This window comes from Copadichromis virginalis, linkage group LG5 (assembly GCF_057382275.1).
Source record: "Copadichromis virginalis isolate Kocher_CV1m ecotype Utaka linkage group LG5, C_Virginalis_male_GT1.1, whole genome shotgun sequence".
In the NCBI taxonomy this organism is placed as follows: domain Eukaryota; kingdom Metazoa; phylum Chordata; class Actinopteri; order Cichliformes; family Cichlidae; genus Copadichromis; species Copadichromis virginalis.
This window is the reverse complement of record NC_140622.1, coordinates 8,328,882-8,355,567: the sequence shown is the minus strand read 5'-3', so window position 1 is coordinate 8,355,567 and position 26,686 is coordinate 8,328,882. Positions and strand designations below refer to the sequence as shown.

Below are 26,686 nucleotides of genomic sequence, written 5' to 3'. Positions count from 1 at the left end.
CTTTACCTATTTTGGTTGGTTTGACTCTGTGGAATCAGAAATGGCACAATAAATAAAGACAATATCATAGTTCACACAGAAGTCTCCTCCTACAGTACGAAAAAGTAAACAAAGTCACAGTTACAAAAGTTGTCATTTAGAACTGACCCCCCCCCCCCCCCCCCCAAAAGGCCCAAAAGCAAAGGCACACATGTTGAGAGACATTCACTGTCTAAACATGAATTTAATACTTTAATCATTATGCTATGGAACTTGCAACAATAACGTTTGTCGTGCAAATACACTTTTAAAAACAGCAGACCACAACCGGAATAAAATGAAGCCAAAAATATTCCATGCTAGGACTGAGTGATCGGAAAAATATATCCGTTTATATCGCATATAGTCCAAAGCCGGGTTTTTAAGCACTTTCTTGCTCCTTTTTGGTTGGTGGGTGGGGCTGGGCATATTATGCTAACATAATGGACCAGGAAGCGATCAACCTTTCTACTATCCAATGATTCCTCTGAGCTTTGAGGAGTGCCAGCAGATATCCAGGCCAACGCTTATTCTATTAAACACTGACGAGCATTTTCAAATTTAGATTCAAATTACTGTCCAATAAAAGCCAGCAGTTTTCAGTTTGCACTTCGGCGATGCGTTCCCTTTTTCCGCTCTTCACATCCTGCATGCAAAAGCCAAAAGCTTCAGGTTGTGATTCTGCATAATTACAAGCAGAAATCTTTTTTTAAATGGAGACATATTAGACTAAATCGAAGCTCAATTCATACTGTACATGTATAGGAAAACATTTCACAAAACACTAAACACTTTTGCCATTTTTAAGTGGCTGCTGTTGAATTGATTGGCACTGAATAAAAACATCTATATTATTCAATCAAATTAAACAAGTAGACCAAAAACTACATGTACAGTTGGGCAACCTAATCAATTAGCAAGCAGGTTATCCTGCTGTTTGTACCGCGTGGACACACTTCATCTTACTGCTTAGTTTAGATCCTTTGGTTTGTCCGGTTGAACCGTCTGAGGTTTAAATTGTCATTATTGGACCTTAATCTAACCTTAACTCCAACTCCAGGCAATCAGAGTATTTTTCTCCCAAGATTTGGAAAACTGGGAACAAAGAAACTAATCATTCTGGCTGACAACAGAAAAGCCAGTTTTGCCTCGCTCATAAATATACGGTTAGAGCTATCACGTATGATGACGTACACCTTAGAGAGTTACAACCATAAACCCAAATAGCGGATTCTTCTTTTCCTCAAATATCTCTTTTATGATTGCAAACAGATATTATAGCAATGCAGTAGTTGGACTGACGGTGGCCCGGTTGGACAGTTTCAACATATCGCCCAACCCTGTTTCACACATTCAAAAGCAATGAGCAACATCTAGTTGCTCGATAACTACAGTACAAGAGGATTTGCCTTTTTTAAAATTTTTGTTTTATTTTTTCAGGCATCAATGTTGATCTTATGATTCCTTCAAGAGTTCTCCATCGCAATGTTCGGTCTCAAGAATAAAATTAGTTTTCTTTGGAGCTCTGATAAGGATTGCTCTTCTTTCTCTTAAAACAGAACTTGCAGTGTTTGCATGGAGAAGCTTCTTCTGCAGGTGTCCAGGCTCTGTAATTTAGTTTCTGTGTGCACGAGTGAAATCCAGCCTCATCTAAACTTGAGGTAGGCTGGTACAGAGTAATTGAAGAGCAGGAAGTCCATGCGATAGAGATTATACAGCTTCTTCTGATAAAAAGGGCTGATGTTGTGGAAGAACTGGGCAGCCATGTCTCCTGTAGTCCTGGTGCTCTTGGACGAGGCGGGGAAGCTGACCTGGTCCTCCACCCCGGCCAGCTGCAGCACGTAGCGGGAGTCCTGCTCCAGCGTCTCGTATTTCCCCACCACGTCATAGTGGATGAGGCAGGGGTGGCACAGTGAGTGCACCCGCTCCCAGTGCTCGTTGAAGGGCTCTTCTCGCTGGGTGGCTGGGTCCACGAGGTAATAGACAAACTCCTCAAAGGAGACGTCATTTCCTTTCTCCAGAGCTTCCGGCTGCGGGTCCGGCCTGTGCTGCCGCACTATCTTTGTGCCGTATCGTTTATGGAAGGCTGTGTTGTAGCTCCGTGTGAATTTGTTGCGGTACGCAGACACCAGCCGCTCAAAGGGCTCGCGCACGAAGACGAACTTCAGGTATGAGCGCAGCCGCTGATTGATCTGGGAGGTGGAGTACTCAGAAAGTGTGCGGAGGTTTCCGGGGATGTGGGCCTCGTTGGCAGGGATTGCGAGAGGGTCTCTGTTGGACCCGGCAACGCCCGTCAGAACCATGAGCACCCGCTTCCAGTTGGTGCAGGCCACTTTGGGCACGTAGCAGTAGAGCAAGCCGTGCTGGTCGTCCACGATGATGTGCTTCAGGTCCTCGGGGATGAGGACTCTGCGTTTGCGGGTATAGGAGCGACAAGCTTCTTCCAGCAGCTCCCGTCTGCCCTGATGGATCGCCTGTACCGCCGACTCAACCTACAGGGATGAGAGGAATCGCAGAGAATTGGCATTTAGTAATAAAAGAAAAACCTGAGTTACAATTTATACGAGTTTTTCAGGTCAGTTTATGGCACTGATTGTAAGTTATGATGATAGAAGTTACCAGAAGAAATTTTTCCCTCTTCATGGTAAACTCTGCTGTTGCTCTTTTCCCTGTTCAAGCCAACTTTCAGCATCTGTCCTATTAATAGCTACACTGCTGGTTTTGGGGAGGAGTGCATGTAAATGTACCTCCACAGGCTCTTTGATGGTTCATGTCCCACAACTCCTCAGGTATCAGTGCAGGACTTGCATGGCATTAAACCCAAGGAAAAGTGATTTAAAGTTGGGACAGTTTAAGTTATAATGTGACGAATGGGAGAATCTGGCCTTCCTGAGAGGACTCCACTGATTCAGCAGCACTGCCTACATTGCCAATGTTCCCTTCGTCCAATTTTTAAGGAATGTTGAACAATGCAGGTAGGACAGCTCAGATATGACCAACTTTGCAGCTTCAAACAGATCCAATAAGCTCGCTTCCTTCCAGTGCAACACCCCCTAATTTTTCCCCACTTTCACCTTCAGCAACTCAGTGTTGCTTAAGGACATTTAGCAGATTTTGTGCAGCGCCATCCGAGGCTGAAAAAGGCTCTTCTCACTCCACCCTTATGATGATATACGGACGCCGCTTACAGCCTTTTGAATGAGAGAAAATGCACTCACAGATTTATCTCCTCTGTTGGTCTTAATTATGGCCCATCCCCAACTTTAATCAAGTCACAGGTCATCCAGTTCAGCTTGGCCTCTGCGTGGCACAAATGTCTTATTTACTCCTTTCATTTACTCAGCCTGGCATCCCACTGCAGTGGTTGGAGCCCCCAGACTCATCTTGACTCTGCGCCTGACCCTCTGTGTTTAGCGGCAGACACCTGAACGACTGCAGAGCCAACACAGACCCTTCCTCTCAGCAGAGGTTTGTGCACTGTGGTTACACAATAGTGCGTTTGAAACTCCTGTTTCAGTCTTTTCATGTGAGCAGGATGCATGAGTTCATAGTTTGAGGATATTAACTGCTGTTAGTGTTTCATGGCATTCAAACCTTCAAAGAACACCAAAGTCTTCTTAAGTGTGCTGAACACTTTAACATTTAATCAGTGGAGCGAGCAGCAGCTAGTGGAAGTGACAATTTGCTGTGTGGAAACATTCATTAAAGATATCGTGTTTTGATCTATTTGTAGAAATTTCATCTGGACTAATCAAAACTGATTTTCAGATATCTGTGTTTTCACACTTGGGGAAATAATTATTTGAATCCCTGCTGAATTTTTTCCATTCAAAGAAATGAACAGTCTTAAATTTTTACAGTAGTCTCATCAACTGAAATGTTATCCCCTATCACCCAGCCTGAATACTGGCTTTCACAGACTGGCTGCGGGCTTATGTGGCACACAAGCGATTACAAATACTCCTGATCTCAACTCATTATGTATATAAACCACACATTCTTCATTTCCAACCTGCCACCATCATGAGCAAGAGCACAGAGCTGTCAAAGGACGTCAGGGACCAGACTGTAGCCCTGCGCAAGGCTGGACTGGGCTGCAAGACCATCAGTCAGCCAGAAGCTTGGTGAGACGGTGACAGCTGTTGGTGCAATTATAAAATGGCCATTAGTCGGCCTCAGACTTTCCTGCCAGTTTTTAAAAGGGGTCTCGAGCAATAATTATCCAGATTTTGTGGAGGTCTTTCAAAGATTTTTTTTGGACATTGGCTGCTTTTTCACTCAAGTTTAGTCCAGTCTTTGTACCTGACCATTTTTAGAAGAATTCTGCTCGTTTTGGGTTTGTTAACCCACTTCACTAAAGTATAAAAAGGCGCCTTACTCAAGTCAACCAATGTTGTATCTACACAGACGACTTACAATTTAAATCTTAGTTCCTTGGTATCTTTAAGCACTTTGTTACAAGCAGCGCATCACAAAAACTTAACAGTTTGAAAAGAGGATTTTTGCACCCAAAAAAGTGACAGCAAAGAGTCTTACAACTTTCTTACAAGTTGTAAGCAATGGTTGCACTCAATTCTTAATCGTATTGCTCAGTTTCTTCCAGTCGCCAGGTTGTCAGCTATTCCGCTACATGTAGCTTTTCACCCAGTTACCTGCTGCACATGTGCAGAGAGCAACAAATGGAGACAGAATCAGTCGCCCATTGTGTTTACAGAATTAAACAATTAAATAAATCTGCCTCACATTAATCAAGCTCACTCCAGCATCCTGCTGCTGCTAAACAGTTTAAGTGGAAATGGAACAGTGAAAATATGACATCAATTGGAAGCGAGTGGACCGGACTCCACTGGAGCTAGTTTGTTTTCTGGCATGTGCACCGTCCTTCTCCTCACAGGGAGATTTAACTGGAACCAGCTGTAAGATTTGCTTTAATAGCAGAGCCCAGATCATGAACGCTGAACGTCTGCGTAGAGGAAAGTGGTCATTCAGAGCCCCGCCCACGGGTGTTTACCTGAGAAAGCCTCCTCAAAAAGCAAATACTGAATTGAACTCAATAATGGCAGCTGTTTCCAAAGAACAAACTGATAGATAAAAGTTACGCTGAGTCATCGCTGTTTAATGTCAAGTGAGCTTGAGTCAAAACAAAGCGGGGATGAAAGTGTGTGTTCAGATATGTCAACACCCAGTGAGGCAATGGTTGTGTACAGCTGTTATACGCAACTCATAACTAGAGTGGAAATGAAAGGCTGCACATGGACATGTTTCTGTCTAATACTAAGCTGCAGACAGTAAACCTGCTAACGACCGAAAAAGTGATATTTTTGTATTTCCTGATAAAGGGCGGCTCCTGTTACTGCTTTTAGCTTCATGTAACCTGTGCATGGATGAAAAGCAGTCAGACGCATCTCTAAATATAAAACTCTTAACTGCCTGACAGTATCTGTACAAAGTCGTGAATCCTCCTCTATAAATGTCGTGTCTTTAATTCCACAAAAATGGCCGACCTTTATTTCTCCTCCTTTACTGCTCAGATGGGAGTGCATCAAAGTATTTCTCCTTGACATGAAAAATATCACTATCAAGACTTCACAAATTTCCGGGGAGATTTGTCTCTTAGACATTTCGTTACAAAGAGCAGGTATTACTTTCCTTTAGATGCAGCTAAAGCAGATTTATGAGGACTGGAGCAAAACGTGGACTGAACTGCTGAATTAAGTGGAGGTGGCTCTTCTATGTTCAGCCATGCGTTTATGAAGTGGCTGTTTGGTCTCTCCGATGTAGAGGTCTGAGCATTCCTCGCCACACTGCACAGCATACACTACGATGTTAAGTTTGTGCTTAGGAGTTTTGTCTTTGGGATGAACCAGTTTGTCTGAGTGTGTGGCTGGGTCTGAAGTACACGGGGATGTCGTGATTGGAGAAAACTCTCCTGAGTTTCTCTGATAAATCTGGTACATAGAGGATGACAGTATTGTTCTGATTGTCTCTCTGACTCTCCGCTAGCTGGTGGTGTATCCGGTCGTTAAGTGATGACGTGACGAATCCTACTTCCGGGCCTAAAGTAGTCTGCGTTTAATATGGCTTTTGTGTTGTTAACATGTTTAATGTTATGCATTTTCTTATATTTGATCTCAAAAAGCTCCTAAAACAGTCAGTGATCACTGTTGACCTCCCTCGGCTTTTATTACCGCTAATCATTTATTTAAGCTCAGTTTTTAAAACCTTAGGATGTAACTACAGCCCAGCCCATGCAGCAGTATATGAATGACTAACCTCGTATTGTGGATGGATTATCTCAGTTGTTCTCCTGGCTGAAGTTTGGTCCTTTTACAGCATCCTGCCATGCGATTACATTTGTTCCTGACCACCGAGAACACTCACGTTAACTTTTATCGAGTGGAAAAAAAGTTAGCTTGTTTATATTATGCTAACATAGCTGTGTCGCTAGCGGTCACGTAGCACATCATTATACACCAGCTAGCCAAACTTCAGTAACCCTACAAACGTCACTGCTGTTTAGTTTTCTGTCTTCATTTATGCTGGAAGTGATAGCAGAGCTGTACGTTTTAATTTGTTTCCAAAACCCCGCAGTCAGGACATGCTATATTGTATTTAGATAGAAGCTAGCGAGCTAACTTCCTGCTAACTTCTAACTCCGTTATATGTCATAAATTCCGTTTTCATGGATGCCTGGATGTTAAACTCAATTGTTACACCTGGTAGAGCAGAACGCTGATCATTTTATTAAAGATGAAAGACTTTAGACAGTTTTTCAACTCTCAGTAATGCCACAGTGATCGTTTGATATATGGACCTGCAGCGGAGTTTAGGCCCAGACACGGCTAGTGACGTCAGACTGAACGACCGCATAGGGGGGGTCCATGACCCACTTGGGAACATTCCCATAGGGTTTAAAAACTGGGACTCTCCACCAGTTGCTCTTCAAACTGAAGAAACTTCTCAGATGAGAGGTGAAACATCTTCAAGGAAACTTAAAGAAGTCCAGACGCTTTTCTTTCCAAGCTCCTTAAAAACCTCTGTGGTTTTTTTCCTATCAGCCATGGATCGGCCTCCCCAAAGCACGGACCTCAACATGACTGAATCAGTGTGGGATCATCATGACCGAGCACAGAACGAAAAGCAGCCAACATCCAGAGAAGAGCTTTTGAGTGTTTTTCAAGAAGCCTGCAGAACTATTTCTGAAGTCTAGTCAGTTCTAAGAAAGCATTCATTAGCGTTCCAGCAGTTCTGAAGAATAAAGGCGGTCACACCAAATGTGAACTTTCAAGCTTGTTAGAATTGTACAAAGTCTGTTTTTACCGTTACACTGCATTTCCATGTATGTTTGCATGTTTCAGTAAATCACTCCACCTACTTCTTTTTTCCCCAAGCAAAGTATAAACAATTGTGACTCAAGAGTTTTGGACACTGATTTATTTATGCCAACAAACTGCAGGAGGACTGAATTTCCACAGCTAGAAGATTATTATTAAATATTAAAAATGAGACCCTGTTTGTCATTAAACACTCGGCCTATCCTGTCTGGTTATGTGTGCTCTCTTTCATTCAAACATAGAACGTTCCAGAAACACAAAGAATCATAAAAATCACAAAATGACTATTTATCATAACCTTTGCCAAGTTTGTTAAAATAACCCCGAGTAATCCTGGAATAAATCCTTACAAATAAATATTTAAAGTGCACATGACGTTAGACTGACCTGATCGCCATCGTACAGCGTCTGTAGAGGACTCCTCCTCGACTTCTGTCTGCTGCCGCTTTCACCCACCGCCTCTGAGGCTGAGGAAAAAGCACATCGGTTATGGAGCAGTCACCGCTGAATTATCACTAATAATGCTTTTGTGAATGTGTGTCATCACGCCCAAATGTGGTCCTGTGACCCTGACTGTGGTAGTTTGGCTGGTGTTCATATTTCTGTGGACACATTTCAAAGAAAATATGCACGATACATTTGCAAACTGTCAACATGAGATGAGTTAGAAGGGGGACGGTGTCCATCCCATGATTACCAATCAGTCGCTGACTTCGCGCTTTTATTGAAGTTTAACATGCTGCAGCCTGAAGGGGCGTGAGCTTACTGCAGGGTTTCAGGGAGGAACAAAGGCCGAGGATAAAGAGGTGCAGCGCAATTATTTTATTTGATCATTCACTGAATTACTGAATGCCAAAATTATAATTAGCCAAATATCCTCAAGCAAGATACTGAACCCAAGCAGTACACAAGAATCAGCTCATTTACTATTTAACTACTACTGTTGGTGTTAACTACCATTATCATAAATAATAATACAGTGTGGTATATCATTAGACAGATAAAACAGGAGAATAAAGTGCACTGTAGAACATTAACACAAACTGAGCACAAAAACGTTGCACTGAAACAATAAAGTAAACTTTCATGGTTTGTTATCGCTGCTTTTATTTGCTCGAGTGCTTTAGAAACGGAACAAGAGTTTTGGCCGGGCAGAACATTTCATTTTCCACGTTATGTCAGACTCAAGTTTGAAAGGAAGGATAAAAGGACCTTATTTATGTCCTTTGGCTTAGAGCCATCATTTGTTTCCTTCCAGATATTGGACATGTATAGAGTTTCACCACATGATCCTCAGATTTAATCTGGGTAAAGGTAGTCGATCTGTTCCTCCTAAAAGCTGCAGGCCTTCGTTGGAGAAAAAAAAGAAAGATGCAAAGGCGTGCGGCCTGGTTTGAAAAGGCAGTGGTTGCTTCACTCAAACAGTTTCATCATAGTTAGAAAAATGAAAACGAGCTCTCAGAACAACATCTACCATCAAGTATTCTGCACTCCAACCTGCCTGCAGTGAAAGCAGAGATGAGCACCACGCTGCTGAACCATGACTCGCTGACACAACAGGGAGCAGCAGGACTCCAAGACACTGCGAACATCCCCACAGGAGCACAGCTTATTTGATTTACAGAACAAGCTCATCACATCGTACACTTTCCGGCCACAGATGTAAGGTTACAATCAACACTCACGAGACTGAGTTACTGAGAGAGACACTTCCATCTGATCTGCATGCATGTTGTGGACATAGTCACTTTCTATAAAAGCCATATCTTCACTCCATCTGCAGCGTAGTGTGGAGGTTATTTGTTTTTTCCTCAGAGATAAACATAGATAGCCCCGCTTCATCAGATGTTCTTTTATGAAAAACGCACACTCCCTAAATGAAACGCAGATGTATTCTGGTGTGTTTAGCCAGTAAGTGTTAGCTTGAAGATAAAACTGCAATCTGTCCCCTTCTTCAGATGAGACGAGTCATTTTAGTGTTTTAAATTATGAAGTTAGCCAGGAGGCACTTCGTTAGAGCAGCGGTCCCCAACCTTTTTTGCGCCATGGACCGGTTTATACACGACAATATTTTCACGGACCGGCCTTTAAGATGTCGCGGATAAATACAACAAAATAAAACTAGTACTGGTACCGAAAAAAAGAAGATTTATTCATAACACATGTGAAAAGACCCAGGAAAACAGAGTTAACGATAAAAACGATAACAAAATAACGCTGAAAACTGATAAAAACCATACATTTCACACCCGAGCCTCAACTCTCGCGACCCAGTACCAAACGACTCACGGACCGCTACCGGTCCGTGGCCCGGGGTTTGGGGACCGCTGCGTTAGAAGACTGGGAAAAGAAACAGCTAGCGTGGCTCTGTCCAAAGATCAGGCAATCTGAAGCTGCTGTGAAAAGCTCACAGAATAAGTCCTCATGCTGCTGATTCAGTTCAGCTGAAGAGGGTTAGGTTTCCAGTATCTCGCTGAACTCAGACCACCTGGTGCAGTGTAGTTTCAGGGTGACATCGGTGCCTCTTTCTGGAAAATCCAGCATTGAACCAACTTTGCTTTTAGCGTGCGTGTCGATTCCAGGAAGAATAATCCCTGCAATTAGTGATCCCTTTCTACACAAGTTAGACCTTGCTTCAATTCATGAACTTCCCAGTATGTTTGACGATTCAAGGAATTCAAGTATTCAAATACACACACACACACACACACACACACACACACACACACACACACACACACACGAAATTTCCATATTTTCACTAACAAATGTTCACCCCTTGCTGCTCAGGAGGTTCAAGCGATACAGGCAATAATCCATTGAAACTCATTCAGAAAACTCCATAAATGTTCTTCTGTATTGCTGCCATTTAAATTTAACTTGACTCATATTTCTGAAACCGGAACTCTTCTTGCTCCATAACCACAATGTGAAGAAAAATATCACATTAACTGTTTAATGATTACATCCATTTTCACAAACTCCCCCAGTTTTAGAGGCTCGAAATTCACTGACAAGCAGTCCAACAGCCAGGTTCCCTCATTATCGACAGCAAACTAAGCAGATAAAAGTCGTACTTGAACTTGTTTCAAGTGTTACACAGAAGCAGTTCACTGGACCACTATGAGGTCCAAAGAGGCTCAGGTTCAGACAAATGCTCCGAAACTGTTCAGACGGTGTATAACAATGCAAACGGATCATAACCCAAATCTCAGGGCAAAGAACAGAGTCGCTCACCTAACATCAGCCCAGCATGCTTTTCACTTACTGAGACCAAAAGTGAACAGCAAACCTCAAAGAAGGAAGCATGTGATGATGTCCACAGGTGCTGGACTGCAGGGATACCTGTCACTTTCAACAAATGAAAAAGGGGGATTATTTATAAAGTTCGGAATGAATAAAGTCTGTCCCTTCAATTAACATCTTCATCATTTGATTTAAAAAAAAAAAAATCCACTTTAGGATTTGGTTCTTTTGTCTTGAAGCCACTGGCTCATGGCTAAACTCAAGTTTAAACACATAACTTCCTGTTAGAGACGTGCTCTTCACAGCGCATCAACAATGAAATGACATCAGTTTGCTCACAGAGACAAGGCCAGGCTGCTTTTCACTGGAGTAAACATCTGCAAGCAGCTGTGTGGCTTCCTCAACTTCCTCCGACCACAGGTACAACATGCCCAGGACCCACTACAGTTTGCATACAAGGTGGGTGTCGGAGTGGAGGATGCCATCCTGTACCTCCTACACAGAGCCCACTCACACCTGGATGGGGGAAAAGGCACGGTCAGGATCCTGTTTCTTGACTTTTCCAGTGCCTTTAATACCATCCGGCCCTGTATGCTTCAGGAAAAACTGAACAGGATGGAGGTGGACCCCTGCCTGGTGGCTTGGATCTCCGACTACCTCACCGACAGACCACAGTACGTCAGGCTGAAGGACATCACGTCTGACACAGTGGTCAGCAGCACAGGAGCACCACAGGGAACTGTGCTGTCCCCTCTTCTCTTCACCCTGTACACCTCTGACTTCTGCTACAACTCTGAACTATGCCATATTCAGAAGTTTGCAGATGACATGGCCATCATGGGGTGTATCTGGGATGATCAGGAAGAGGAGTACAGAAGTCTGGTGAGGAACTTTGTCGCATGGAGTCACACAAACCACCTGCAACTCAACACCTCAAAGACTAAGGAACTGGTTGTGGACTTCGGGAGGTCCAGAGAAGGTCCACTGCCGGTTCAGATAGAGGGGGAGGAGGTGGAGGTGGTCAACAAGTACAAGTACCTCGGGCTGTGGGTGGACAATAAACTGGACTGGTCATGCAACACAGAGCACCTGTATAAAAAAGCCCAAAGCCGACTGTACTTCCTCAGGAGGCTGAGGTCTTTTAACATCTGCAGGAAGCTCCTGAGGATGTTTTACCAGTCGGTGGTTGCTGGAGTACTTTTCTATGCTGTGGTGTGCTGGGGGAGCAGCACAGCAAAGAAGGACTCATCCAGGCTGGAGAAACTGATCAGGAGGGCTGGCTCTGTGGTCGGCATGAAGCTGGACACTCTGGTGACAGTGGCAGAGAAAAGGACATTAAAGAAACTGCTGGACATTATGAACAATGCTGGGCATCCTCTGCACACGGCCATAAACAATCAGAAGAGTCTATTCAGTGACAGGTTGCTTCTCCCCAAGACAAGAACTAACAGACTTAAAAACTCCTTTGTCCCAAACGCCATCAGACTGTTTAACTCCTCTCTGGAGGGGAGAGGGAGGGGAAACAGGAGGACAAAGGAGGGGGGAACAACTAAGCTGTAGTGCCTCTTCACCTCACTGTGCAATACTTTTTGTAAATAGTCAACAGTGCAATAGATTCAATACTTGAAATGTGCAATTCACTTGTATTTTTTATTCCTATTTATTCTATTTATCTCTGTATATATATATATATATATATATATATATATATATATATATATATATATATATATATATATATATATATATATATATATATATATATATATATATATATATATATATATATATATATATATATATATATATATATATACACACACACACACCCAGCACGCCCCTGCGGGCGGTTTATCCTTCAAGCTCGGGTCCTCTACCAGAGGCCTGGGAGCTTGAGGGTCCTGCGCAGTATCTTAGCTGTTCCCAGGACTGCGCTCTTCTGGACAGAGATCTCCGATGTTGTTCCCGGGATCTGCTGGAGCCACTCGCCTATCTTGGGAGTCACCGCACCTAGTGCTCCGATTACCACGGGGACCACCGTTACCTTCACCCTCCACATCCTCTCGAGCTCTTCTCTGAGCCCTTGGTATTTCTCCAGCTTCTCGTGTTCCTTCTTCCTGATATTGCTGTCATTCGGAACCGCTACATCGATCACTACGGCCGTCTTCTTCTGTTTGTCTACCACCACTATGTCCGGTTGGTTAGCCACCACCATTTTGTCCGTCTGTATCTGGAAGTCCCACAGGATCTTAGCTCGGTCATTCTCCACCACCCTTGGGGGCATCTCCCATTTTGACCTCGGGACTTCCAGGTTATACTCAGCACAGATGTTCCTGTACACTATGCCGGCCACTTGGTTATGGCGTTCCATGTATGCCTTGCCTGCTAGCATCTTGCACCCTGCTGTTATGTGCTGGATTGTCTCTGGGGCATCTTTACACAGCCTGCACCTGGGGTCTTGCCTGGTGTGATAGACCCCAGCCTCTATGGATCTTGTGCTCAGAGCTTGTTCTTGTGCTGCCATGATTAGTGCCTCTGTGCTGTCTTTCAGTCCAGCTTTGTCCAGCCACTGGTAGGATTTCTGGATATCAGCCACCTCCTCTATCTGCCGGTGGTACATACCGTGCAGGGCTCTGTCCTTCCATGATGGTTCCTCGTCTCCCTCCTCTTTCTTGGGTTTCTGCTGCCTGAGGTATTCACTGAGCACTCGGTCAGTTGGGGCCATCTTCCCAATGTATTCTTGGATGTTCCTTGTCTCATCCTGGACTGTGGTGCTGACACTCACCAGTCCCCGGCCCCCTTCCTTCCGCTTAGCGTACAGCCTCAGGGTGCTGGACTTGGGGTGAAACCCTCCATGCATGGTAAGGAGCTTTCTTGTCTTTATGTCAGTGGCTTCTATCTCCTCCTTTGGCCAGCCTATTACCCCAGCAGGGTACCTGATCACGGGCAGGGCGTACGTGTTGATGGCCCGGATCTTGTTCTTACCATTCAGCTGACTCCTCAGGACTTGCCTGACCCTCTGCAGGTACTTGGTGGTTGCAGCTTTTCTAGCGGCCTCTTCATGGTTCCCATTCGCCTGCGGGATCCCCAAGTACTTGTAACTGTCCTCTATGTCTGCAATGTTGCCTTCTGGTAGTTCAATCCCCTCAGTTCTGACTACCTTCCCTCTCTTTGTTACCATCCGACTACACTTCTCCAGTCCGAACGACATTCCAATGTCATTGCTGTATAGCCTGGTAGTGTGGATCAGTGAATCGATGTCTCGTTCACTCTTGGCATACAGCTTGATGTCATCCATGTACAGGAGGTGGCTGACAACTGCTCCGTTCCGTAGTCGGTATCCGTAGCCAGTCTTGTTAATGATCTCACTGAGGGGGTTCAGGCCTATGCAGAACAGCAGTGGGGACAGAGCATCTCCTTGGTAGATCCCGCACTTGATGGTGACTTGTGCTATGGGCTTGGAGTTGACCTCTAGTGTTGTACGCCACATCCCCATTGAGTTCCTGATGAAGGCTCTTAGGGTCCCATTGATCTTGTACAATTCTAGGCATTCCAGTATCCAGCTGTGGGGCATTGAGTCATAGGCCTTCTTGTAATCAATCCAGGCAGTGCACAGGTTGGTCAGTCTGGTCTTGCAGTCTCGGCTGATTGTTCTGTCTACCAGTAGCTGGTGTTTTGCGCCTCTGGTATTCTTGCCAATTCCTTTCTGTGTCCCGCTCATGTATTGACCCATGTGCCTGTTCATCTTAGCCGATATGATGCCTGACAGGAGCTTCCATGTAGTACTGAGGCAGGTTATTGGTCGGTAGTTGGAGGGGACCGGTCCCTTCTTGGGGTCCTTGGGGATCAGGACCGTCCGGCCTTCAGTTAGCCATTCCGGGTGTCTCTCGTTAACTAGCAGCTGGTTCATTTGTGCTGCCAGACGCTCGTGGAGTGCAGTTAGCTTCTTCAGCCAGTAGGCGTGAACCATGTCGGGCCCTGGTGCTGTCCAACTCTTCATACTGGAGACCCTTTCTTGGATATCTGCCACTGTGATGGTTACTGGACCCTGTTCAGGGAGGTCGCTGTGGTCTGCCCTCAGATCCTCTAGCCACTGAGCATTGCCGTTATGGGTTGCATCCTTCTCCCATATGCTCTTCCAGTATTGCTCCGTCTCCAGCCTTGGTGGTGCTGTTCTCTTATTGTTCCCTTGCCACTGAGAGTACACCTTTGCTGGTTCTGTGGAGAACAGCTGGTTTATTCTCCTGCCTTCTATCTCTCTGGTGTACCTCCTCAAGCGGCTGGCCAAGGCTGTGAGTCTTTGCTTGGCAGTTTCCAAGGCCTCAGGTATGGACAGCTTGCTGTATTTCTTAGGCACCTTATTCGTCGCACCTTTCTGCAACTCCGTTAGTTGGCTAACCTCTCTCCGTGCTACTTTGATCTTGCCCTCTAGCCTCCTTCTCCATGGAGGGTACTGCCCCTTGTGGCTGTTCAACTTGTAGCCAAGCATCTCACTGATCACTGCTGCCGTATTGTAGATCAGCACTAACTGCCCATTGAACAAATGACTTCCTGTGCTGTGCCATTATTCAAATGGCAGTATGCACAAACGCCTTATGTACAAGTCTGCCTTTTATGCAGTCATTACGCTCCAAACTTGCACGAACAGCAACATTTGTCATCTGGAGACAATTAGATTTACAAAAGCTCAGGATCTGTTACTAATTAGCTGCTTTAATTGGAGACAATGATGCTGTAATGGTGGAAACTGCACAGGCCCAACACTATTGAGCACAGGCTACTGTGAGACTCAAGTGACCACATGTGTGCACCTCTCTCCTCCCTGTGGTGTGGTCAGGTCACTCATGGCAAACTGGTTATGAGCTGTAAACACGCTCACTGCAGGCAGCCCAGCATGCAGTAATGAGCATACTACACAGAATCATTGAGAATACCTGCGAGAGACACACAGTCGATCATACAACTGAAATCACAGGTCTTTACTAGCTTCTAACAGCAGGTGAGAGTAACTAGAGAAATGCTGAAGCTGTGCAACAGTATTGTATAAAGATCATATATCAGTGCCGGTCTTATTTCAGACACTCCATCCCCATGTACTTATTAACATAATGTATGAATCTGGTCAGCGTAGCGTTGTCTATAGCAAGCATGCCAGGTGCAGTTACTGATAAGGAGGACTGCAACAGTAGACCGTGACTGTTGCATCAGCCGCCTCATTTTGCAATCTTTTACAACTGGCCAGCATTCTCACCACACATTAAGGCTGCACAGTTAATGGAATTTTAATCTTGATTTTAGCTTCCCACAGTTAAATGAACACGATCACATATTTAAATGTATGTGAATGTTTTACTGTTATATCTTATTAGTATTTTAAGTATTCTATCTATTTTATTTATTGAATTTTATTGTTTTATTTATATTTTGATATTGCTAGGGATGATGCAATGATCGGGGACCATTCTTAATTTCGTTGTTCTCATGACAATGACAATAAAGTTTCTGACTCTGACTCTGAAAATATGTGCTCAGCCAATAGAATGCAAAGCAAAAAGCAAATCAGGAGCTCCGACTGCATGCCAGCATGTGACAGTCACAGCCGTTCTGAAGTGTCCTGGACTAGTAAGACTACGTTCAAAGATATACAACAGAATTCAAATGTCTGCCACACTCATGCCTCGAAGTGGATCATCATCATCCATTTTTCAGAAATACTCTTAAGCAATCAGCTGGCTGAAAAAACAAAACAAAAACACCAAAAACTGCAGTTCTAAATAAAACTCGGCCAAAACAAACAAACAGACAAACAAAAAACAAAAAAACATGGCTGCTGACGTGAACTGTCCAACATCAGCTCCATAAAAGTCCATTAAAGCGAGCATGCATACTGTGCATCAGCGCTCACAAAGGTGCACTGACGTCACCAAAATCTTTGCCAAAGATTCACTCAAACCAAGTGAATGAACACCAATACTGACTAACAAGTGATCAAAATGATCACTTTGACCATAATCGTTCAGCCCTACCACAGATATAGCACTAAATGTTAATGTTCAGTTCAATAAAAATATAAGCTGCTCAGTGTTAGCTTGAGCTGGCTTCTACCCAGATAGCAACCATTAAAACAGTTTACAGTGTTTCCCACTTAACTTGAATGCACCCAATTTAGAGGCAAAATTTCCAGTCTGGCTGCAACTAAAGTTATTCAGGACCAATTTATAAAAGCTAAAAAAGGGATGCATTGCATTTCGTTCTTTTGCACTCTCTCTTAAAATACTGTGTGGAATGACCCATGGAACTTAAACAAAGCAGCCATTTCCCCAAAACACCTATAAAAACTGCACTTATTTTGCTAAAGTGAGTTCTGTTTTCAGTCAAATTTGGTCAATGTCAACAAATCTGCACGTGGTCTTCTGTCCAGTCTTTGAAGCACAGTTTGCCTGAATTCGGACAGGACAGCATTGGCTCATATCAAACTTGGTACTTTGTGGATTTACTGATAAGCAGGATTTCAACAGTTGAACATGACTGTTGTGTTAGCGTCACATTTTACAATCGTTTACACTTTGACTTACACTTTGACCACATGTGATAATTTATCACTCATAAACACAAATAACCACTACAACCCCATATAAAGCCAGTGCCTGACACACACTACATTCAGTTAGCTAGCATTGGTACTGCTGTCAGTACTGACAAATTATTCTGATTCTTCCAGCTGAAAACGGTGTGGTGGTCGCTCTTTCAACCATCAAAAGTGGAGTTTTACAAAGTTCCACACTAAACTTTCTGACCATAGGAACACCGTCGAGGTACAAACAGCCAACTGGTTTACCAGCAGGCCAATATTACTGGCCCATACTATGCAATGTGTTAATCCAATAAGATTTACTTATTTAATTTCAGTTACTTTGTTGGAAAATGAGATTGTCAAGCATGCCAACCATGTTACTAAAACCTGCCGTAAATGTTGCCATGAGACAGAGCTTGTGCTATCAGTCTGATATCATTACACGCAATTTGGTTCTATATAGACAGAAATTCAACAATTCAAATTAGCAATTAGAATCGCGCTGAGCAGCCTTCTTTTTCTAGAGGATTAGAACCAAAAGCCAACCAGCAAACCTTCAACAATCTTACAGAGTGATTGCCATTAGTCAAAGTCAGACTCAGTTTGCAGAAAGGTTTCTTCCTACCAGCCGAACTTTGCAATCACCTTGAGATAAAAAGTTGCTGTGAGTGTGCAGCACCCTCAACATTAACTTGGCTCCTGGTTTGACATAGGCAAACGTAGAGGTACCAGGCGAACAGCCTGGGAAAACACTTAGAAAGTACTTAGCTGTTGCAATAACAAGAATATCACTGATCACAGCAAACACTCAGAGATTTATACATAAGAAGCAAGCTTCACAGTAATCAGCATCAATTCTTTTGACACATAAATAATCTTCTCATTTAGTGGATTCACCTCTGCCAAAAAGCCAGATGATGCCTTATTACTGGAATCAAGAGCGTCACATGCAGCCGGATGCTGCTGCCAAAAGGAGGCTTTGTCTTTTGCCTTGAGCTGCCGAGGTGAGGAGATCATTCTGCCACAGCGCACCAATTTATCTGACCTGTTTTCTAAACACATTTCATTGCGACCTCTCCCAAAGAGAGCACTAAAATGGAACAGAGAGGTAGCGGCTGAAATGATTCAGAAGCTGACAAACACCTGGAAAACTGAGTGTTTCAGCAACAGGGTGAGACGACACACTGAAAAGGTTTGTGTCTCATCTGTCATCTGCTAACTTGGCATCAATTAGCAAGCAAGGAAATTTACAGTCCAAGTTTTGTCATGAGGTATTTAAAAGGGGGGCAGGTGAAAATATCAAGAAACTGTTTAAAATGTCAGAATAGCTGGATATCAGGACTGGGCGCAGACACTAGGACACACTGCACAGCATAGATATAGGTGGAAAAATGTGTGCTATGTTTTGCCATTAGAAGGGGGAAGAAAAAAAAAGCTGCTGGTTATAACCGTGTACCACTCTAACAAAACAGTGTCTCAGCTGCCCTTAACTCCTCCACTGATACAAGACGTCTGAAACTCACCAACCCCAGCTAAGGCAGACTCAAAGGAAGACGTCGTCCTGTTGGTTTAACCCTGTCTGGACCCCCAAAGCCTACAGCATTCCTTACGGTACGCACGGAACCAAATGCTGGGGAAATGCAAAATATAGAAAGGCCGATGTGTGTTCCTGCTGTCCGAGCCATGAAATGAGCTCTGTGTTTAGGTCCCACTGGGAAAACTGCCCCCCCCTTCCTTGACCTGACTTGCCAAAGAGTAGCTTTGACGCTGTACAAGGGAAAGCCTGATCCTTTTAGGCCACAAATGTGTGTGTGTGAAAAGGGTGTTAGTGCATAGGCAGGAGCATGTGGGTGGTGTACTGTCTGTTTGCTGAGTCTTAGAAGAATGTCTGCAGATCCAGGAGTCCCTATGATCCTGTGCAGAAGCGTAAAAGAGTTCAATGTGCATTTGTGGGGCGACTCCTTAGCTGGCTGACTAAAATCCATCACATCTGCATTTGAGCAGTTGGAAACAGTGACAATAGACACATATTTGGCCGTAAAGAGAAATATCCATCACACAGGAAAATACTGACCCGACTGCATGTTTCACCAGTGTAGTTAGGGCTGCTCGATTATGGCAAAAATGATAATCACGATTATTTTCACTGAAATTGAGATCACGATTATTTGACGATATTTATTTAACCCTTTAAGACCTACTATAGAACCAAGTCCACCAGAGCTTATATTATTTTTTTTTACATGCTGTAGTGCCATTTGTGGGAGCATTTCAAGTTGCTATACATCAATACAACTGTTATAGCCCATATTTTAATAATATGTATGCATTAAGTGCATAGTAATTACATAAATTGCAAAAAAGTGCAATAAACTACAAAAAAAAATTGAAAATCGCTTTTGTTTTGTTTACATATATTTCTACTTGGAGAAATTTAAGAGGCTTATCCCTCAAAACTTTAAATACAATAAAGTTGCAAAAAATAGTTTACAACAACAGGAAATTTATTTTGAGTGTCTTCATAGTTTTATTTTGGAGATACAGCAATTTTTATATACTGCAGGAAAAACAAAAAACAATCCTATGATGCAAATTTGCAAAGAAAACAGCATGTGCATCATTTCACTGTGGGAAGTGTTACGAACAGCTGATAGGAACGGCAAAGCCTGTTTCTGGAATATTATGTTTTTGTTCCTGCAAGCGCTTTTTATGCAATTTTTGCAAAGCTTTATGTGGAAGGAAACCGTGACCGAGGACAAGCTGATGGCATCAGATGTAAGTACAACTCCTCCGGTTTCATATGCAAAACAAATTATTGTGCTAGCTTACACGGTTCAGGTTCTACAGGGATTTAAAAATAGTTACACAACACGGAGCGTGCTGCTCTGACCGGCTTTAAAGGGTTAACAATGACTTAAAAAAATAATATAAAATAGTGTGCAACACCACTGAAGTTTTTTTTTTTTTACCTCTCTTTTCAACCAACAGCAGTCACTCTCCTCTCCAAATAACTTCTGCTTAGCTTTCCGAGCTTCCCTCGGGTCCTCTTAATCAGCGGTCTCCAACCTTTTTTGCGCCACGGACGGTTTATGCCCGACAATATTTTCACGGACCGGCCTTTAAGGTGTCGCGAATAAATGAGGGAGGGGCTAATAATCGGCTCAGTCATTTTTAATGATCGTTGAAAGCCCAGATCGTAATCGTGATTAAAATTCGATTAATTGAGCAGCCCTAAGTGTAGTACAATCCTGAGGTCCATTTAACTTAAACTGAATCTCCCGTGGGTCTAGGCACCTCCGACTTTCTTCATATGCAAAAGCAATGATGTGTTAAATTCACTAATGGACCTTAACAGCCTGGTGTTAGAGTTTTCTGTTTTATACGTACATAAAAAATGAGGACGCTTGCTGCTGTGAGGCGACACTTTAACCACTAGTCACTGCTGTCAGTGTCACAGATTTCTGTGACCCTACAATGACAGCTGTTTACTGGGTGATTCAAGTTATTAAGGTTCATCATCTGAGGACACTGAATGTCTACCATACATTAGGGCGGTCAGTAGCTTTACTGTGACAAACACTGCATGCATTAGTAAACACAATCAAATAGATTGGTATTTATTCTGCACTCTTCCTGATCACTCCGAGCACTCTACACCATCACCTCATTGTATAAACTTTAGTTACCTCAGATTAACATTAACCATCCCACCAGCCAATTTACAACCACACATAAGCCTAACGTGCATGGACATGCATTCTAATCAATTTGCAATAGGAATCCAGGAGTGACAGCCCTCTGTATACCCACTTATTATTTTAACATAAAAATAAAATATTTTAAAAAATGTTATTGCTTCCATTATATATACTATATGATCAATATATATCATATATGCCTTATGAAAAGGCTTGATAAAGAGGAAAAGATCATTGCACCTGTATATGTAAAATTTATGTAGAAACATGTACCTGTACATGATGTCATGTCTCTTGTTGCTCTTTGAGTGAGGAATAATAAAAGCCTGGCTCTGCGTGGGCTTTTTAATCGAGCGCGACTAAAATTACTGAACCAGAACAACCCCAACCCAGACAATATTTGCCAGTGTAATTTAGTCTGGACCAAAGTGGGGATGAGTTGAATTATTTGGCTACCACAGAGCACTTGGATTGAAATAGTAGAGCAGAAGACTTATTCAGTAACTTTAATTGCGAAAGGACAAACCAGAAAAATCAAATCACTTGAGGATACGGGCTCTGAAAGCAGATGGTCCTAATGTAATTTTGAAAAAATTCCTCCAGAGTACTTTCTGTGCTATCAGCTCCTGCTGTGCCGTTTCATGAATATGCAGCTGGCTGGAGAACAGGCTGGAACAGCAGGACCACCCCGACCCCCCATGTCACCGCAGACGGACGGGGATCTGACAGCAGCCAGGAGGAGCGAGCGGTTTCAATTGGCAACTGCACGCCGCAGCATACGAAGATCAAGTCACACACTGTTCCCGTGTGGATGCGTCTGCTTTTAATTGGATAATGTCCCATCCACAAGTGACCATGTGTGAAAATTAGTTTCCAAAGAGCGCCGCAACAATTTCGTCAGTGCTCCGACAGAGTTCTGGGAAGCTAATTTTTATGACTTTTGTGGCCTCAAGTCAAGCCTAGATAAGGGAGGTATGAGATGGGGGTAAGTCTCCAGTACATGAATAACAACAGCTGCCCCGAGGCCCACACAATAGTCTCAGGCTCTGTTTGTGATTAAACAGCTACAACTAGCTACACTCATAGCAGTCAGCTCACATCTGTATGTGTGATGTTCCTGGATTTTACTCCCAGGAAAACAAAGGGAGAAGTCCCTCACTGTGCTGTAACATACAACACCACATTCCAGACTATGATATACTTCTTCCTCTTCAGTCAATGCGTCTAAAAGCCCAAAGGCGAAATCATAGTGGCGACTGTAGTAAAGACCTCTCACGCTGACACATAAGCCCATCTTACAAAGTCAGCTTTTCTAAAACAGATGTGAATTTCAAAGACCGGATACGAAGACGTCACAAAGGGTTAAGTTTCTGCAGCATGAAAGGCAACTCGTGTTCTGAAAAACTATTTCTGTCCAGGATGTTACAGTAAAGCCACTCTGCATCTATGCAATTATGCTAAATTTGGATTAGCACTGCATTTCCAAGCACTGTAATTTTATGCTAACTCTGACTTGGCACTATGTTCCTTTGTTATGCGGCTGTTCTCCTTCAGCTTCACATCGCCTAAAAACACTCTGACCTTTACCCCAGATAGAGCGGCTTCACCTCCCCTAACTAACTGCATATCTGAAACCAATTTAGATTCACTTAGAGCAGACAGGCAGGTTTAATGGTCGGCGCGTGAGCTGCATTCCAGGTGTGTTTGGAATACGTGGAGCCAATCCCCCCCCCCAAAAAAACAGAGGCAGCATCTAGGAATGTGTGCACTTATGCCATGTGTCTCATCAAAGCACTGGTTGTAAACCTATTCAATCAAAATTAACTCACAAAGGCAAATTAATACACAATAGCAATTTACAGTAATCGTAAACAAAAGCATCTTTAATTTTGGGGGTTTGCACTGTCGATCGGACTGGAAAATCATTCAGTGCCGATTTTTGTAGCTGGTGAGGAAACAATTGCTTTTGTGCATTTATCCTGGCTAGAAAGCTCTCGTTTGGACCTGTAACGAATCAAGCGCTCCCCTTTCTTTTATACAGTGAAGCGCACAACCTTGTGAAAAAGCCAGTTTAAATGGATGGTGACTGATCAAGATTGCTACCTTCTTTTTCAAGAGACTAGGGTATGACGCTGTTTTAAGACCTGCTTACTTAACAAGGACATAAAAAATTTAACTTGCAGTGCCACTTTTTGATGGGACAGCTCTAGTGTGCTGCTCTTCCACACCAACGCTGAATTTCCCACGAAGTAGAAGCACAGGTGTGGCCAATAAGACCGCCGATGGCTTCGTTAAGTCATTATATCACCGAGCAGCAAACCATCATTACTGTCACTAACACACCCCTGCTTTTCCTGCTAGGACATGTCTCCCGTTTTTATTAGTTACAATGAAGCAAAAGCAATTTGTCCAGTATAGCTACACGAGGACGTGCACACAGATGAACCAATGTTTTTATCTAGAAGTCACAAATGTAAAAGTCAAGTCAAAGGTTAGTTATGAAGTTCTATGAGATCGCCTGCTAAAATAAATATATACACATTTCCACTGACATGCAGATGAAACATAGTTTTGTTAATCTATGAAGCTGGCACTAAAAACATGTCACAAAGGCCTGGATTATCTGTAATTTTCTATCTCTTAATTTGAATTTGCTCCTCAAAATGTCAGAAATGTGAAGTCCTGCGTCTGGATAGCAGTACCTTAGCCTCTAGTACTATCAAGGACACATGTTTTTGTTAGTCCTTTGGACTGGCGCGATAAAGCTTTCTGTAATACTGTCAAAACAACAAGCACCATGTTTCAGAGCAATATTGAAAGACAATATTTATTTGGTGGAGGCATTTTTAAGCTGTTATGATCAGCAGTAGAAGCTTTTAGATGAACACAGGTTTGTAAGATGATGAGGAAACCCCCTGATCAGTTTAGAGGTGATCATTTCCTATTTACGTTCACGGTGAGGGGGGCTAAGAGTACATTTTGCACCATCTTACATTGCTGTGATTTAAGTACACGTGGCCACTGACCAATGGTCATGGCGCTTTGCATAATAATGATCATGAAACTGATCTTCTGGCTCTTTGTTTGTCTGCGGTGCTTGTTTCAATTATTATCCAACTTTATTGTTAATGCAGGTGAGGCTGAAGAAGAAACTTGGTTACGAAAACTTTCTGGGATTTTCTACCTGGATGATTAAGAATTCCTCAAGCTTTTAGTGTCCCATTTTTAGAGTATGACTATCAAATCAAAAGCAATGCGAGTGCGAGATCCTACTGTAAATGCAAACATCACTTAATGTAAATACACTAAACAGCACAGACTGTTACTTTATTCTTTTACAACTGCATGTTGAGACCATCTTGCAGCACTATCGCATCATTTCCGAAGAACCACACCCTTGATTTTGATTTCAACCACACACCTGTAACGGTTTGTGACTGTATCTTACACAATCACACCTACCGCACTGACACTGACACTGACAGAAAAGCATATCAGTCACGCTATCATAACCGATACCCCTGACTTTAACAGTGTAACACTACACTGACAGTAACGTCTTTCACAAGTTACTTATGGACATGTCACACACCCAAACTTTCTGGGATCGCCATTAAACGTGAATCCACCTCACAATATGGGCTATACCTACAGTTTTTAGGCCCCTAAAATAGCTGAGCACGTGTGAAAGAGGCCTTTGTATGTGGCAGAGGGAAGCAGATCCCACCAAAGGGACAACCCCACTGCCAGCCAGCTGCGTCTGCTCCCAGCCCTCCTCCCTGTAGCTGAGGAAACACTGCGCTAAACACTCTGCTAATGGAAGTTTTTCTCCTGTTCCTCAATTTAGATCTGAGCTTCATGGGAAAATAAAGACATCGGGATGGAGCACAACGGGGTGAAATGACAATGGGCTGGAGGCCACGCTTTAGTATTGGAATGACAAGGACCAACAAGTCGCACAAAAAAATCCTTTATAGCTGGGCTAAGAATGTCTCAATAGCCTGCTTTCATGCACTTCACTGATATGTGTATTGGATTACAAGTATGCCACAACCCATTAACACAGCGGGTTATGAATGGGTTTTATTATGAAGGCATGGGCAAACCCATATGCCAACAGAAAAGGACCAGCTGGTCTGCTGCACACTTTAAACTAGAGCCCATACATCAGATACACTTTTGTCTCCACACAAGAGATCTTCACAAACACACAACCCTTTATGGGACTATAGATCATATGAGATTTTAAATTTAGAAAAACTTATAAATTAATATTTAATCAAACTTCTTTTGTTACTGATAAAAGAAAAAAACAAACCCTCATATTTAAATACTTGAGTCATTTGCAGATGGATGGAGATGAACTGATAAAAGTGATGAAATATTTTCTTTGCTTGAAAGGTGTCAGGTTGGGACGTCTGTGTAAACTATTCACGGGGCGCTTAATTTCTAATGTTTCATGTTAGCTTTAGTTTTATTCTTAGCGTAGCGGCAGGCAGACAGAGCGGGGATGCAGGAGAATGAGCGCTCCGATGGCAGGGTGTGGAAGCAAGTTTAAGCAGAGCAGAGGGGGAAATATTGTGTATTTATGGGATTTATACTCACCTGGCTTCAGACTGCTGTTAAAGTAGAATATGACCATGACGAAACATCCCAGGGACAAGGCAAAAACCATCCGGATCACTCTGGGTTTCCTCATCCTGAGAGTCTCTGGAAGCCACCGAGAAGCCGAGCCCAATCCTGCCAGGGTTCAGGCGAACTACACGGTTTTTGTCGAGTCTACTTCACCGGCCGTGGGAGCATCGATCCGGCTCGCTGCTCGACCTTTGCCGCTCCTTATCTTCCTGGACATCCTCGCATGCCGGGTCAGGAGGAGGCAGCGGTGAGGGAGGACGAGGGGGCCCCGGGCGGCAGACTCCGCTGGTCTGCCGTGTCTCTCTCGGTTACCGACGCGTTTCTGTGTGCCTTTGTAGAGACGACGGAGAAGGCTGCATCACTGCCGCTGTGGTGCCAGCACAGGCCGCCGGACTGCGTGGGTAACGGGCCCTTTATACGCCACGACAGGGTCTTTCCAAATGTCCGCTTAACCCCTTTCTCCCCGCGGACACAGAAAGGGTCCAACCACTCAACGACCCGGTGGTCGAGAAATAAGCGACACGTTTCAGAAGAAGGGCGGGTTCCGGGGAGACCTTTCAAAGTAAAACTTCTATACAGACAGTATGAAATCTGCTGTGAGTTTGGGACTGAACCGGTTTACAATTCATTAATGCGAAATTAATAAAAAAATAAATTAATATCACTGGTGGAAACGCTTCTAGAGGCATTTCAGAATAAGAGTCTTGCACCTTTTATGAATTTCAAACGTTAGATTTTAAAAACTTGCTGAATTTCAGTCTTTAAAAAATGTGTAAAATTTTCGTACAAATAGAACAAAATTTAATACCAGAAATATTAAAGACATCACTGGTTTCAGACATGGTTTTTATGATGCTGGGACAAGACTAAATTTTAAGATTAGCAAAGAAACACCCAGAGAAAGCCTTCATATAGCCTGAAATGTTAGATCTGTTGGAAAAGTGTGGTTCTTTTCCAATTCAGAGTGGGGGACTGGTCTATAAAAATCAGTTCCCACCCCCATTTCCAGAGGATCAAAAGTAGCTGGAAAAACCAACATTTAGGATGGGAGATAATATGGACTGTTTTAAATGAGAAAATGCAAAACCTGCCTGTCTAGAAACCATGAGCATCACAAAATGCTGGCTCTCCTCTTGCGGAGCTCTGTTGGGCCTTTACTACAGCCACCTTTAGTTGCTGCT

The 26,686-nt window shown here is 43.3% G+C and overlaps 1 protein-coding gene across 1 annotated transcript; it reads right to left on the bottom strand.

Annotated features, from left to right (window-relative positions):
* Positions 1-159: 159 nt before the first annotated feature.
* Positions 160-26,041, bottom strand: LOC146708865 (carbohydrate sulfotransferase 11-like). The gene is made up of 3 exons (XM_085455724.1): positions 25,476-26,041; positions 7,740-7,819; positions 160-2,510 (listed from the first exon to the last, which is right to left on the bottom strand). The coding sequence occupies exons 1-3, from the start codon at positions 25,567-25,569 to the stop codon at positions 1,665-1,667; spliced, it is 1,020 nt and encodes a 339-aa protein (XP_085311850.1). The 5' UTR covers positions 25,570-26,041; the 3' UTR covers positions 160-1,664.
* Between the last annotated feature and the right edge of the window lie 645 nt (positions 26,042-26,686).

Coding starts and splice junctions, on each gene's coding strand:
- LOC146708865 (XM_085455724.1), bottom strand. CDS start 25,569: ATGAGGAAACCCAGAGTGATCCGGATGGTTTTTGCCTTGTCCCTGGGA. Junction 7,820..25,475: donor TAACAGCAGTCTGAAGCCAG/GTGAGTATAAAT, acceptor CTTTTTCCTCAG/CCTCAGAGGCGGTGGGTGAA. Junction 2,511..7,739: donor CGCTGTACGATGGCGATCAG/GTCAGTCTAACG, acceptor TCATCCCTGTAG/GTTGAGTCGGCGGTACAGGC.